This window comes from Schistosoma mansoni, chromosome 1 (genome assembly GCF_000237925.1).
Source record: "Schistosoma mansoni strain Puerto Rico chromosome 1, complete genome".
Classification (NCBI taxonomy): domain Eukaryota; kingdom Metazoa; phylum Platyhelminthes; class Trematoda; order Strigeidida; family Schistosomatidae; genus Schistosoma; species Schistosoma mansoni.
In genome coordinates, this window is record NC_031495.1 from 40,514,483 (window position 1) to 40,531,706 (window position 17,224).

Below are 17,224 nucleotides of genomic sequence, written 5' to 3' on the forward strand. Positions count from 1 at the left end.
ATTTATGGAACTCTGTGAATCAGATTCTTCCCCAAATTACTGTTACGGTTTTTTAATGTTTGCAAAAATATCAAACTAACAAAACCTAGCTCTTATTCCAGATAAGCTGAAGAGAAGGATCAAGATACGGAAAACCACAGTACTAGTGAATGTTCCTTCTCGTTATTCTCTGATTATAGCTGGTCGAGTGTCGAAGATTACTGGGCAGTCGATCAAACTGTCTCAGTCAGTCTTCTAGGGATGAAGTTATTTAGGGATCCGCCTAGTCAGAAGCACACAGAGAAAGTGATTGGATGGCGTCGATCATGAATGCTAGGAGAAATATTCATTATACGAAACGCACAGATAGGAAACATGACTTTCCTGAATAATCTGTTGGTGGAAGCAGACCACCCAACCGTTTCAGTAACTGAAATATGAATGATATGTAACAAGAAAGGAAGAAATTCTATTCACAACCAATTCATCTCCGTAAAATGATCAGGGGTTTGATGTAATTGGATTGTGGTTGAGCTTTACAACCCGTGAGCTGGTTTCCATATCCGTAGAAAATTAACTCATGAATCGAATTGACTCTAGTAGGAAGTTTTATAATATTATAACTGAATTCGACCGATCAAGTGACTTACACGGTGAACTAAAATATTCTGATAAAACACTACAATACCTTTACGATTTTCATAGATTAATGCGTCTTCACTTGGCAGAAACTTGGATGAGACCATAATTAATGGACGATATTTGAGAGCTACTGAAGTTCATTTGAGGAACTTAAACCACTTACAAGAGTAGTAATATAGACCTCATTGTTGGGTTAATTATAAATGCAAGAGATAAGGACTAGGAGTTCCATTCATAATAAAACGTTCTCATCACTTTATTGAGAAAAAAATGACTCCGGATAAGTTTTGCATTACCCTAAAATTAACCCTCCCGGTTGTCTTATGTAATTTCTCGTCTAATCTGCTCAATTCAAAACATCTTGTTGAGAGGACAGTCCCAAGTCTGCAGCGATGTCCAATTTTCCATTCCTAGACACTCTGATCAAGTGGTCTCAGATGTAGATTTGAAAATTCAGTTATATTTTTATCATATTTTAAATCAACAGCATTTTTTGTCTAGAATAAGTTTGATATTGAAATTTTCAGCTTTGCTTAACCACCATTAAATACAGTTAACAAAAACGTATTTAACCTAATCCCAGCAATTACAGCGGTCTTAAAAATCAAAGAACTGGATTATTGATAAGGCAACGTTTCAGGGGTATCGTTCACTGATGAAAGTTCCTGGCCAACCGAAAGTCAAACCGTCGTAAAATGATTGACAACGTCCTTGAGATTGAAACGGCGTTGAGGCTTCAAAAGATTCAGCTCGAACACCTCAAACAATTCATATGGTCCGATGATTTGAAGTATTCTTCATAATGCTTGAATTTGAGTCCCCGAACTATTTTCGTGGCTCGCCGTCGGATACGTTCCAGGGTGTCCTTATCCTTTTAGAGTTAGGAAAGAGACATTATATTTTCATAATCTTAGTAGAGGCGCATAAAATTGATAAAAAGTATTAGGTTGTACTGTCGACCTGACCAATAATGCGCCTTGACGTTACCAGTGCAAAATTTGTTTGCAAGGCAGTTGTGTCGCAGTTAGCGTAAGACTTTAAATTATAGAGTACCAAGACTCCCAGATTTTTTCCAGCTCGAGACATCTCTGGATGTGAGTCACCTAGTTTACATGTCTAGTCTGCGAAACACTTCACATGGACTAATTTAAACTTTGGAGTGTTGAAAATAAGTCTGTTGTTATCTCCCCAATTGTGAGGTAAAGTCAGATCCTCCTGAACTGCCAGCTCATCATCATGGTTACAAACTCCTCTTTCAGGTTTCACATAGGGGAGACAGGCTTCAGTACCAGAACAAGCTTATCGATAAATTTGTCTCAGACCCGCAAAGCTTATTCCGTCACGCAGCTTCTCTTCGACAAGCCAAAACTGGAGTTTCCCAACTGCTAGGTCCTAATGTTCCGACCAATAACGACGGGGATGCCGCTAAACTTTTGGCTGAACAATACTTTCGGACATTTCAACCTACCCAGATCAACTACACTGATGAAAGCCTCATCTGCAACTGCACAGGACTTTCCGAAGTGAACCTGAGCGCGGACCTGGTGTTCGGTAAACTGCAGCACCTAAGAAAACTCACTTCTCCTGGTCCGAATATGGTTTTGTCCGCTATACTGAAGGAAGCAGCTTCAATCCTGGCAACATGGCATAGCGTGATGTTCCCACACTCGCTAAGTCGAGGCAAACTACCTGAAATTTGGAAGCTGACTCACGTCTGACTTCTTCCTTTTTGCTGATGATGTGAAACTTTGGAGAGAGATACTGAACAAAGGGGATATACTGGCACTTCAGAAGGATCTGAATCGACTTCAAGGTTGGGCAGATGACAACGGACTTACCTTCAACACGTCAAAGTGTAAAGTAGTCCATCTACGATATGTTGCAGACTACAGTTGCAACTTAAGAAACTCCTCTCTAGAAGTATCACAAGTCGAAAAAGATTGATGAGTGTTGGTACCCTACGACTTCAAGTCGTGCGCTAACTGTGACAAAAACGCCTTTCCAGCAAACGTTGCACTGGTAACATTGAAGCGCATTTTTGGCTAGTTTGACGGTAGAACTTTCCACATAATCTTACACAGTTTTATTCGTTCCCATTTAGAGTACGGAAACATAATATTTTCTCCCTCTTTCCAAAAGGATAAGGACACTCTGGAACGTGTCCAATGGCGAGCCACGAAATCAGTTCGGGGACTCAAATCCAAACCTTTGAATAGCGCCTCCAATCACTTAACCTTTACTCATTGTAATATAGGCGTCTTGAGGTGGCCTTCCAATGGCTTACATTATCCTTAACACTTCCGGTCATCCCCTCAAACATCTATTTAAGCTTAGTCACAATAATAACCTTAGGGTTAACACCTAGAAACTGGAGACCCAACAAAGCAGAACTGACTGCAGATGCAACTTCTACTCCTTAAGGTTGTCAAATGTTGAAATTTGCTTACGACTGAGTTGGTCCAAGCGACTTCCCAGGAGTCCTTTAAGAGGAAATTTGATCTATTCCTAAGTAATGAGGATTACATCATATTGTGATTTAACAATATCTTTTCCCTCTATTATCATTTATATACCTAAGTTTCTGCCTGGAGGTATTATTGATTCACTGCTACTACACACGGAAGTCCGTTAAGCGAAAGCTTCTGCAATTCCATCCACAACCATATGAACCATTTGATTGGCGTTCTCTTGCCAGATCGTTCAAGGTCGTTGAAACAAAACAGCGGCCAAGTTTGAGCTGGCCTGGCTTCTTTCCTGCCACTTGACGTCGAATTGTTTTGTAGTTTGGATTCTAAGATTTGTCATGATCTTAGGCATGTCACGCTTTTGATTGCTTTCTCCAATAAATATAAATGGGTTATGCTCGCTCTGTGGGTCATCCATATCTATTGTTTTCGTAGGGTCCTCACTCAAACTACTCAACATGCTCCCTTGCAGACACTATTATCTGCTCTCAGTCCAGACGTTTAGAACGATGAACGAAACGCTTTAGGGAGTGATTCAGTTTGCCTTCAACTATTTTACAGCTACTCACCATTTCCAAACACCCTTGGGCGGAACATTAAAGTAGGGCTTCCACTATAATTGAAGTTCAAAAGGGTATAGTTAATCTGAGACCGGTAAAGGCAGCTGGTGCAGATGGATTGGCTCCAGAGGTCTTTGAGTATGGTGGTCCAGTTTTAGCAGCAAGGTTGACTAGTATATCAGTTAAAACCTGGGAACTGAATGTAATCCCATCTGACTGGTCGTTATCGCTGATCGTCCCAATATATAAGAACGGGCCGAAATCATCCTGTAATAGCCATAGAGGAGTTAGTTTAACTAATATAAAATCTAAAATACTAGCCTCAAATGTTGTCGAGCGGCTATTAAAGACTCGTGAACTGCAACCACGAGAAACTCAGGCTGACTTCAGACGTGGTCGTGCTCCTACTGCTGGAAATAACATTCTCGTCGACTGAATTTTTGGGGATTGGCCTCCTACAAGAAAGTCCACTCATTGACTTCGAATACGCAGATGACATGATCCTGTTTGGTGAAGACGCTGACAAAATGCAGTGTTTTGGTAGCACTGAGAAACAATGCCAGGATGCTTGAGATGCATTTTTCGCCCTCTAAATGAAAACTGTTGCTTCAGAACTGGCCTGCGCCAACACCTGAACTAAGGATAGGGAGTGAAGTAGTCGGACGCGTCGACAGCTCCAATTATCTTGGAAATCTCACAAGCCCTATTTGTTTGGTTCCTGACGAAATCTTAGCACGGGTTCAAAAAGCTCGTTTGGCTTTTGCCGACTTACGTCACCTATGGCGAAGACGAGATATCTGTCTATCGATTAAATGACGGCTGCGAGACGTGGCCATTAGGCGTAGAGGATACCCATAAATTACTAATGTGATCACAGATGTCTCCGAAATATTGCCAGCATCTGCTGGGATCGTCGGGTAAGTAATGATGAGGTTAGACACAGGGTATTAGGGAATAATGGTAAATCAGTTGATGAGTTTGTGAATCGACTGAGGTGGTTGGGCCACGTATCACTCATGCCTAACCACCGACTATCTCGGCGCGCAATGCTGACTAGTGTTAGAGACGAAAGAAAGTTGGGGGGTGGCCAGACCAAAACGTGGCATCAGTTTTTGAAGTCACTAACTTCTAGTCTTAGCCATGTTGGTGGATGCAGACTACTTGGTCGGGGTTTGTGCGACTATCGTAACTAATGGTTGGAAACTGTGTGACATGACTCAGAATTGATCACAATTGCGTAGGTGTATACACCCTTTATCTTCCCGTAAACCGTGAGATTAGGATTACTTTGTACATTTCTTTCTATAAACTAATTCTTTCCATCTGTATTATATCCTTATATACAGTCTTTAATATGTCAATACCATTGAAGTAACTACTATGAATTTGGTGATCATCTTGTTGTGCTGATGAGATGTGGCAACTTGGACCGATGCATATATGTGTCTGATCCTACGTTGTAGCTGACTGAGTCCTTTACTTGTCCTTCAAAGCGTCCTAAGGCACTTAGCAACTACTGCCCAACAGTCCATACTGGTTTTTAGTCTTGGCCAATATCAGCCTCTAGGTCATTTCGTCTACGAAAATCACTCGGATATTCAGAACAAGTTTATAAAGTGTTTGACTGACCTTAATTTTCTTTTTAAGCTAGGCTATTTCATGTGATTCCTGTCGCAACGATGTGGTACTTAATAAGGGGCTGCGTGCCTTGTTTACGAGTAGCCATGTCAGATATTGCATTTGTTCAGGATGGTACACGTTACCATTGATCACTAATTAATTCTGGCTGTTATTTGTACACTACTGAACACACTAAATTCCCTTCAACAGTTGCTCTCATTTTTTATTTATAGAGCTTTACTCAGTGTCATTAATTTGGCGAAAATTCGCAAAAACAGTTGTTTACACCAACTTATCAAATGTATTTAGTATGGTATTCGCCAGATTACTATTTTTGCCGTACTCACCATCCATACTTCCATTTGACGTTATCATAGGTATCGTTTTGGAGATAATGCTTCGTTTGATATATTGTGTAGCAGTTCCTTATCTTGTTCTTAGGTATGTATGGACTGCGAATTTTTGAAGCATTTCCTGCATATCATAGAACTACGTACCACTTGAATGTTGACTGGCGTAGAAATATGTTGAAAGCGTTGTATCAGTCCATAGTCATTGGCTGTTGTACTGAGGTAATTTGGTAGGTGCAAACTGCCTGGTTGTAATCCATGCAATTATTGTGGCCAAAGTTTGAAAACTTGAAGTGACGTTTCTCGGAATCAGTCACAATGGTGAAAATGCATGTACTCTTTTTTCCTCATAGATCATGAATTTTAAAATTACATTATGCGTTTTATAACACAAAGTAATCCTCAAGTCGTATTTGTCTTATCCGTCTTTTTACTAGCGATACTAGTACTTTTGATATTTTAGTATTTATTTAGACAATTTCATCTCTGAGCTGACGAAGAGTGTCAGCTGAAGCCGATGGACATATGTACCGGTTTCTACGTCGCCTATAATTGACTAGCTCTTAAAGTATGAGGAATCGCTCTTAGTCTATCTTTCTAACGAATACGTTTGTAATTCGCAGCACTAAATATACCCCAGAGACGTCGTGTTGCTTTGCTTCAGTCAGGACGTGTTTGGCTCTTAAGATTTTTTCATAAACCATTTAATCTGGTTCCTTAGTAGCGTTTTGTAAGTATGGTTATGAGCTTATAATTCATGTTTTTTTTCATTTCGAAGAAATATGCGACCCCCTCTTGTTATGAAAATACTTGCTGCCTCTGTATCTCTAGCGGATAAGGCTTGTTGTTTGATTCGTGCGGTATATGATTCCAAAGACTTGGCCATTATAGACAAAGGAGTTGATGATTTGCAATCCAGAGCTGATCGAGATTCTCAGAGGTGCATAGTACAATCCTTGAATGAGATCTTCCCAGGTCTTCATGTTATTGGTATTTTTAATGTTTACTCTAATAATTCGAAAAATAGGTGAAGAAGGTGATTTGGATCCTGGAAATCTACCTCGATCCACTGAATTAAACTTAGCTGTTCTTGAGTACCAATGTCCTCCAGAACTAAAAGATTGTTCACTGGATGATATTGTAGTTTGGGTGGATCCGCTGGATGGTACAAAGGAATTTACTGAAGTATGTTTATTTATTTGGTTTTTATTCATGATATCACGTAAAATACAACCATATAATAACAGTAGATGTTCATGCATAGTTTTGAACTCTTAAGTAAAATTAATTTTTCCTGTGTACGTGCTTCTTCTGAATCCAGGGCCTTATTGAGTTTGTTACAGTTCTTATCGGGATTTCGCTTGCTGGAAAGCCTGTGGGTGGTGTTATCGCTCAACCTTTTTACAAAGCCAATCCAACTGCGAATACAACTGATCCGAACTATACAACTCGGATCGTTTGGGGACTTGTAGGTCTGGGTGTATTTGGCGTAAATCCCCTGCTACCTTCTTCAAAATTGCCATATCCAATCAACCAAAATGCCCAAAAACTTACTTCACCTCATATTATTGTGGTTACCCGATCCCATCGCTCTCTTACTCATGATTTTGTTGACGGAGCATTCTATCCCACTGAAGTAAGCATGATTGTATTGTTACAATGCATTTTTGGATTTCTTGTGTAGGTATATTCAACTCTTTTACATACCACATAGTTCTCAAATATTTGATATTCAGCTATAATTGTGGGTGTAAAATGCTTTGTATCGCTCTTAACATCAAATAATCTTCTAAACTCTGCCCTGGTAGGTAAACTATCTTCATTCGGAGGAGTTATGATACCTCATTATAAAAACCGAGATTCTTCGGAAATCACGAGGCTGATGCCACTTCTAACAACCAGAGCAACAATTTTTATTGGTAAATGAATTGTAGGATACTATGAGAGACCGGAAGGACCAGTCAAACGGCAACGGAAATGAGGAAATACAACTTGACGATGCTCGGAATCAGTGAAACCCATTAGATCCAAACTGGACAGAAAAGGTTAGATTCAGGAGAGATGCTGCTGTACTCCGGTCGCAAAGAGGAAAATGCTCCACACGGAGAGTTGCTTTGATGCTGTCCAAAGGAGCACGTAAAGCACTTGTAGTACGGGAATCTCATGGATTCAGGATCATCAAAGCATCATTCAAAACGAAGGAGGAGGGAATCACAATGAATGCTATCCTATGTTGTGCGCCCACCAATCATAGCAACGACGACGATAAAGACCAGTTCTACAAGAGACTGCAATCGATCATAGCGAAATGCTTAGGTAAGAACCTGACAATCTTTATGGGAAATCTAGATGCAAAAGTCGGACTGGACAACACCGGGTATGAAGATAGCATGGAACGACATGGATTGACTAGGAGAAATGAACGAGAATGGCGAAAGGCTTGGAAGTTTATGTGTAGTCAACAAAATTGTTTTAGGTTGCACAGTATTCCCCGCCCTCATAAAGCTACATGGGTCTCACCGGATCACACTACAATGAACTAGATCGATCATGTTTACATCAATAAAAACTTCACAAGGTCAGTGGGAGATGTGAGAACCAAGAGAGGTTCTGATATAGCTTCAGCTCACCACCTGTTAGTTGCTAAGATGAAACTGAAGTTAAAGAAGCATTGGACAACTGGGTGAACAACATTACTAATGTTCAATACAGTCTTTCATCGAGATACTGACAAACTCAACCAATTCAAGATAACTCTCAACAACAGGTCCCAAGCTTTACAAGATCTACTCAGGGATGAGGAATCTACTATGGTGGGTAATTGGAAGCGGATCAAAGAAGCACTAACTTCAACGTGTCAAGAGGTTCTGGACCGCGAGAAGCATCACCACAAAGAATAGATCTCTATAGAAACCCTGGACAATATTCAGGAAAGGAAGAACAAGAAGACAGCACTCAACAACAGTCGAACAAGAACAATGAAAGTCGAAATATAAGCTGAATACACAAAAGCAAACAAGCAATTGAAGAGGAGCGTTAAAGCTGACAAGCGAAAATATGTGGAAGACCTAGCAACGATAGCGGAAAAACTTCAACAGAAGGATATATGAAACAGCTATATGACACAACGAAGAAACTAGCAGAGAAACAGCAAACCGAAAAGACCAGTCAACGACAAAGAGGGCAAGACACTCACTGAGATTCAAGAACAGAGGAACAGATGGGCAGAACACTTTGAAAAACTCTTGAATAGGCCAGCTCCATTGAATCCACGGGACATCGAAGCAGCACCTGCAGACCTTCCTATAGCTGTCACTCTACCAACGATCGAAGAAATCAGGGTGGCCAGTCTTCAGACAAATCAAGAGTAAGAAAGCAGCAGGACCTGACAACATACCAGTTGAGGCAAAGGGATAACTGCCAAGATGCTCCATGTTCTAATCAGGATTTAGGAGGAAGGACAAGTGGTGACAGACTGAAAAGAAGGATATATCACCAAGAAAGGAGATCTGAGCAAATATGGAAACTACAGAGCCATCACACTACTATCAGTACCAGTAAAAGTTTTCAACAGAGTGTTGCTGAATCGGATGAAAGACTCAGTAAATGCCCAACTTTGAGATCAACAGACCGGATTTCGTAAGGATTGGTCGTGCACAGAACAAATCGCGACACTACGGATCATTGTTGAGCAATCAATTGAATGCGATTCGTCACCCTACATCAACTTCAATATGAGAAGGCGTTTGACAGTGTGGATAGGAGAACATTATGGATTTTTTTCGACACTATGGTGTACCTAAGAAAGTCGTCAACGTCATCCGGAATTCATACGACGGACTACAGTACAAAGTGGTGCATGGAGGACAGCTGATAGAAGCATTCCATGTGAGGACCAGTGTCAGACAAGGCTACCTACTTTCCCCCTTTCTCCTCTAGTGATTGACTGGATTGTGAAGACTTCGACATCTGAGGTGAAACACGGAATACCATGGACAGCTCGGAATCAGTCAGAAGATTTGGACTTCGCAGATAACCTGACTCTTCTGTCCCATACACATCAACAAATGCAGGTCAATTCAACCAATGTAGCAGCAGCAGCCTCTGCATCCGTAGGCCTCAACACACACAAGGGGAAAAGCGAGATTCTCAAATACAACGCAGTAAACATCAACCAAACCAATCACACTTGATGGAGAAACTCTGGAAGAGGTGGAAACTTTCACGTGCCTGACTGGTCAGCATCATTGAAAAACTAGGAGAATCTGATGGAGATGTGAAGTCATGGATTGACTAAGCAAAAGCAACATTCCTGCATTTGAAGAACATATGGAACTCAAAACAACTGTCAACCAATATCAAAGTGAGAATCTTCAATACGAACGTCGAAACAGTTCTACTGTACGGAGCTGAGACTTGGAGAACTACCACAACCATTATCAAAATGGTACAAGTATTTATAGACTGTCGCCTACGCAAGATACTTAATGTCCGTTGGCTGGATAACATCAGCAACATCCTAATGTGGAAGAGAAGAGAGCAGCTTCCAGTGGAGGAGGAAATTAGGAAAAGAGGCTAGGGGCGGAAATCATAAAACTGCATCAGTAGGCAAGCCCCAGCTTGGAGTCCTAAAGGGGAAGGGAAAAGAGGAAGGCCAAAGAACATATTATGTCGGGAATCGGAAGCAGACATGAGAAGGATTAATAGGAACTGGAAAGGACTGCCCAGGACAGAGTTGGATGAAGAATGCTGTTGAGCGGCCTGTGCTACTCCATGAGAGTTAACAGGCGTTGGTAAGTAAGTAATCGTTGTTCTTCTATTTTCTACATAGTGTTCTTATGGCTGGTGCGTATTAATTATTATTATACAGTAACTACTATACGGGCTCATGGGTACAACCACTTGGTTACCACTGGTGATGAATGCATATATGAGTGCATACGTTCCTAAGTATTTGAAGCACGATATTTATGTATCTCACCTATTCCTAATTTACATATTTCGCTTATTTACAAAAGCAAAGTTGATTTTGTGAGAAAACCCTTTTGTGGCTTGTTTCTTTACCATTACTACTGAGAATCAAAAGCGAATATTAACCTTACAATATATGTTAAGTTTTCCGTTTAGGACATTTCTATATTCAAATTATTATCAATTCCGTAAAATATCCCGAAACCATGGGGACTAGAAATGTTCAACTATATCGGTATCCAAAAATGATTTTAGATTTGTTATGTCATCCTATTATTATTCCAAAGGTACATTTCGGTAAAACGTATTAAAAGGTCCATATGTGCAAATAAGAGCAAAACATGATAGTAAGCAGTTTTGGTTTGAAAACCTTGCAGTTTATCAATGTTTTTTTCCAAAGGCGTTTTATGCGTAATAGTCTTAATAAGCATCCCTTTTTCGTCGGGCTAAAATGTTCGATATGCTAAGACCAACCAGTTCTGCTCTGGTAATCCTTAAGTCATTTTATGGCCTAGAGTAATGCTATGATTTCCAATTCGATGTTGATTTTCTCTTTATTTAAATCACTACATTTTTACTTGAGCTGTTATTTATTTGACCCTTATTAATTTTCACATAAAATGCCTTGACAAGTATATGTGACCAGATTGTTCGAAGTGTACAGCCCAAATACGAAACATTTTTCAGGTCAACTTCGTCTTTTCACTTTTCTATCAAAATGTCAACTTCTCGGTCTTTATTTGTCGTGTATAAAATCTTGTGCCATTCAGTAAATACATTGTTGGTAGAATCTGTCGATAATTTTTCACCTTTTACATAGCTCAAAACCTTGTTTTGACTCACCGTGTCTTGAAACTTTTTTAATGATGCAAGTTCCGTTCTAATTTCGTGCATTTTTAGTAATGAAACTGATTATTTCGAATGTGAAAGTTTATGCACAAGTTTTATCTTTAAAATCCGAAATACACTCGTGCAGTATTTGTTATGCTATCTCATGTTTTAACCCCATATTTTATTTTTCTTTTCATAGGTTCTTCGCGCAGGGGGGTGTGGTTACAAAGTTCTAGTGCTTCTGGAAGGACGTGCTCATGTCTATGTATTTCCTAGCCAAGGTACTAAAAAGTGGGATACATGTGCTCCGGAAGCTGTTCTTCGAGCATCTGGTGGGATACTAACAGATTTAACTGGACAACCTTACAAATACGATCTTAATGCTAAACATGATAATCTTCGAGGCATACTTGCTACTCCTGTCGCCGATTGGTTACCATCATATGTTTCTTGTTTGCCAAAGGAAGTGCTTGATGATTTCTCAGCTCGTGATTAGCTAATACTAAATCCTATTGTTTTGTTTATTATTATTGACTTTGTTCAATATTAGATGTATAGTACAACATAGAAGTGCTTATCATTCCATACATCTCCCGTGCGTTTATGTGAACATGTTTTCTCTTCGCTGTTCCGTATTCGTATTTCATTTACTTGATAACAGTGATTATATTATATTCTATATCATCCATAGATTGATTTGTATGTACTAAATGTGTGATTATTTTTTTCTTTTGATTATTTCTGCAAATGTTATAGATGTTTTAAAAATAGTGATTATTTGAACGAGTATTCAATGTATCCAGGTGCACACTTTTCGGGTGTATAAATTGTTTTTGTTGGCTGAAAATCATTTATTATTGTAATCCAACTAATTGGGTTCTTTGAAGTCCAAATAGTTCCGATTGAATGTTGTGATTTAAAATTTTCGTTTCTGAAGCTCATTTAATTAAAAAAAATTGTCTCAGTCGGTTCAATCGTACTAAAGCACAGATTTATTATTTATGAAATAAACAGAGCTAAATTATAATTAATATTGTCTCAACTGGTAAAAAGTCGAATCTATGATACTAGTTGGTAATAGTTAGTTAACATAAAAGTAGAATTATCATTAGTCGAGTGGATGCGGAAGTAAATATAGAGAACAGATTTTCAATTATCTCAACATGAGTAAACCAGTATGTAGGTTAGATGTAATGGAAAGATTAAGCATGTAATCGAAATAAAATGTTCATTGACTGACTTGCACGGAAGCATTATAAAATTTAAAAATTATCTACCATTCTTATTTACAGATTATAAACAACATTATCAGTATGATAGTTGACAGTTTTATTTTAAGAAGATATAGGTTTATCACAACAATCGTAATTAATCTACTTTAAAACCAATAAACTCAAAAAACAAAAAGTGAAAACTATTCTGTATGTACCTTTTTCAATTAATGATGCTAATACCTCTCTTAGATAACTCACTAATACTAGTAGCCACTAAGGTAGATGTGAAGAATAGGAACTATTTACTCTTCTCCGTCACATAGGCTTTCCCTCATTCTAATAGATATAGGAAGCATAAGCCACAAAATGACAGTAAGCTGTCCTTTCGGATTTCCTGACTGTTCTTCAGTGTTTCTAACGAAGTAGGAGCCCTTAGACTGATTTCAGTTAGCGAGACACGTGCCAAACTGATACTGGTTCACATATTTGGTTTCTCGTGGCGTGTGGCTGATACTAAGGTCCACTACTGTTTGCAAACTACCATAATTTTGGGGATGGTGCCGGTGGACTTAAGTGCGGAACATATTGAGACTTGTGTCACTTTACTGTAATGGTTCCTTCACAAGTCACAGCTAAGTAATTGTTAATTCTGTTACAAAACCGTCCCAGCTATGCACTGATTAGTATTAAAAATTGTGGTACATTATGGTCTTGATTTGATTTCACTCCCATCCATTCAGTTCTAAAATGCGCTTGGATTTAATAAAATAAACTGAAGTAAAGCGTTTAGGGAATACGGATTGGCAAAACAACTCTGAGTTCCTGGCACGTAGTAAACTAGGGTTTTTAATGCCGAACGTATGACGATTCATTTCCATGAGTAAACAGAGCTGCGGCTGTCTAGAATGCTTCAATGTTCGATTAGTGTGCTGTATCCGGGGCTTCGGGCCATTCTTCTGATTACGTGATTGGAGAGTACTGCATTTTTATTTGCTACTTTTGCTAAAGATATTTCAACATCCTGGGGATTATTTCCAGTTGATTAGGATATACTTATCATTGTATCACAGCCCAACACCACTGGCAGAAAACAGTAATCTCTTAACAATGCAGTAAACTGTTACTCTCAACGTTTCCATATAAATCAACTATCTTCTATCTGGCTGTCTCACCCTCTGTACTGTTTGCATAGTTGATAATTGTTTCATATATGCTTTACTAAAGATTTCATGAATTACAGTAATACTGTTATGCATTCATTAGTGTTTTGAATCAACTGATTCGCGATTTGTCACAATAATTTGAGTAGTATTTACATAACCCAAACAACCAATAAAGGCGAAAAAAGGGGAAATAAAGCTCATTTTTATATATTTATTCCAAAAAAAATTTTTTACTTATGAGCTTATATATATTTTTTTTATATAAAAAAAAAACAATTTTTTTACAATCGCTTTTACGCTGTCGCAGGCTTATTAGTTTATTTACTTTTTTCTCCGCTCACCTTGTGTGCTTACGCAAGTACGAGTGTATTTCGACATGCACCCACACTTTCTTTTTTTTCTTTTCCAGGACGGCTGGAAAAGAACGACGAAGTTTCACAAGGAAACGAAATTCTCATTGTATTTTGTTTCCTTAATATTATGTTGTACTTCACGGTCCCTTAGTGTAAGGAAAAGCGACCAGACGCTGCTAAACATAGCAAGCTATCAGAAGAGTGTTTACCAACGACGAACTCGTCGGGTTTAAACTTCTGGCTGGCCACGTCGTAGGGTCATCACTACCTCACTAGGGGGGGAGTGATCTGTAGCTGTAAATAATTCCCCAAAATCAATAGCTTTCTAATTGTTCGACATTGGATGCTGACCACGTTGTTTAAGTGGACTTGTTTAACTGAAGGCGTTCGGTCATGCATCCGCACCAGATCACGTTACGACTCAGCGTGGGACACAGCTCCTACGTTCACTAGCCAGATTAGAGAACCGCTTCTCGATATATTGATAACGTATCAAATATATCTTTCCAACCTCTTCGCATCTGACTTCTGATTTTAACTGGTTGGGGGACGATTTGAATATAGGTATTACTGGTTAATAGTTGCCAAACTAGAATACTGGTCGTATCTTCAAGGTTAAGCGATTGGAGGCGCTATTCAAAGGTTTGGATTTGAGTCCCCGAACTGATTTCGTGGCTCGCCATTGGACACGTTCCAGAGTGTCCTTATCCTTTTGGAAAGAGGGAGAAAATATTATGTTTCCGTACTCTAAATGGGAACGAATAAAACTGTGTAAGATTATGTGGAAAGTTCTACCGTCAAACTAGCCAAAAATGCGCTTCAATGTTACCAGTGCAACGTTTGCTGGAAAGGCGTTTTTGTCACAGTTAGCGCACGACTTGAAGTCGTAGGGTACCAACACTCATCAATCTTTTTCGACTTGTGATACTTCTAGAGAGGAGTTTCTTAAGTTGCAACTGTAGTCTGCAACATATCGTAGATGGACTACTTTACACTTTGACGTGTTGAAGGTAAGTCCGTTGTCATCTGCCCAACCTTGAAGTCGATTCAGATCCTTCTGAAGTGCCAGTATATCCCCTTTGTTCAGTATCTCTCTCCAAAGTTTCACATCATCAGCAAAAAGGAAGAAGTCAGACGTGAGTCAGCTTCCAAATTTCAGGTAGTTTGCCTCGACTTAGCGAGTGTGGGAACATCACGCTATGCCATGTTGCCAGGATTGAAGCTGCTTCCTTCAGTATAGCGGACAAAACCATATTCGGACCAGGAGAAGTGAGTTTTCTTAGGTGCTGCAGTTTACCGAACACCAGGTCCGCGCTCAGGTTCACTTCGGAAAGTCCTGTGCAGTTGCAGATGAGGCTTTCATCAGTGTAGTTGATCTGGGTAGGTTGAAATGTCCGAAAGTATTGTTCAGCCAAAAGTTTAGCGGCATCCCCGTCGTTATTGGTCGGAACATTAGGACCTAGCAGTTGGGAAACTCCAGTTTTGGCTTGTCGAAGAGAAGCTGCGTGACGGAATAAGCTTTGCGGGTCTGAGACAAATTTATCGATAAGCTTGTTCTGGTACTGAAGCCTGTCTTCTCTTATTGCCTTTGTGCATATGTTCCTTGTATGTTTACATTGCTTGTACGCGCTGTTGTTATCATTTCGTTTGTATTCTGCCCAACAGTGCGTTTTGAGGCGTAGCAAACGAAGAGTGCGGTTCTTGATGATTGTAGGTTGCTTGTAGCTTTCGAGTAACTGAATGATTAGCAGCACATAAGAGCGTGTGCGAAAAAATCCTAATGAGTATCCACTTCATGTTGAGGGTGAACATCCCAATCCACATGTTGTAGATAGTCCTGTTAAGCTGACACGTTGAACCGTTTGAAATTCCGGCGCCTGTCGTTGATGGGACATCTTAGCTCAGTTTTTACTGACAAAACTGAAGGATATAATAGCGCGTTCATTTTTCCTCATGTGCGCCAGGATGGAGAGGTTGTCGACTAGGGATTCTTCATTTGTGAATACCCAGTCCAAGGGAGATGGCGTATGACTGTTTCTCTACTGAGTTGACGACTTCACATTTTCGAATAATCTCAGATCCTCGATGAGGTTGAAGAACCGAGCTTCAGTTGGGTTTTCACCTCCAATATAGGTATGTTCCGCGAAGTGGACACCAGGAAGATTGAAGTCCCCCAGAATCAGTATATGAGAGAATCCGAGGCGCATAGAGCGGGTAATCATTCCAGCATACGATTGTTGTACTCGATGTCAGCAGTGGGCTTTCTGTAGATGACCCCAACTAGACACCTCGAGGCGATAGATAATCTTGCTGAACACCATACGAATTCATCAACATTGAGAAACTCTTGGTTGTGAAGTTGGCGTACCTCTAGGCATGGTCGTATGTATGAGGCTACTCCCCCCAATTCCTGTTTTTCTGTCGTTACGAAGCAAATACATCCCAGGTATTGTTAGCTCCTAATCCGTAAACTGGGAATACATTCAAGTTTCAGATATTCCTATCAGATGAGGATTAATAATAATAATAATAATAATTTATTCTCAAATAACATTGTTACATGAGGCATGCCGGTTTACAGGCAAGATCAAATTGTTAAAGAAGTTGCAATTTTCACTGTTGAAAATTACTCAGCTGGGTTGATATTTCATAAGATATGAATGTAAATGGATTTCATAAGGAACATGTCAATATCAATATCACACTTGGCGCACTTTATGGAGGTAGCGTTGCAACATACAACTGATGGTCGAGAATAGATACATGCGAAGTTGGGGGCTTTTAGAAGTTTCGAATTAATATCCCTCCAGAATATCGGAAGCATTAATAACGGTGTAGGACGAAGTCACCCGTGCCATTTCTGTTTTCGGTGGGGTATCTGCAGGAGGCTGAAAAAGGTGTAAGAAAAAGGAAGGACGAAAAGCAGAGCACACAATTTTCATGGAGGAATAGTTAAGGTATAACCATTTAGTCTATTTGTCTGTTACTGAAGTATTTATTAGGTAAGAACATACTAATATTAGCGTTGCTAAGTTCACGTAGCTTATCCATTTTTTTGGTAAACTCGCGGCGTTCA

The 17,224-nt window shown here is 39.6% G+C and overlaps 1 protein-coding gene across 1 annotated transcript; it reads left to right on the plus strand.

Moving 5' to 3' along the window:
• The first annotated feature begins 3,359 nt into the window (after positions 1-3,359).
• On the plus strand, positions 3,360-12,452 carry Smp_008320 (putative pap-inositol-1,4-phosphatase). Its single transcript, XM_018794425.1, has 5 exons — positions 3,360-3,434; positions 6,395-6,606; positions 6,644-6,801; positions 6,938-7,252; positions 11,618-12,452. The coding sequence occupies exons 2-5, from the start codon at positions 6,399-6,401 to the stop codon at positions 11,912-11,914; spliced, it is 978 nt and encodes a 325-aa protein (XP_018648839.1). The 5' UTR covers positions 3,360-3,434; positions 6,395-6,398; the 3' UTR covers positions 11,915-12,452.
• The last annotated feature ends 4,772 nt before the right edge of the window (positions 12,453-17,224 follow it).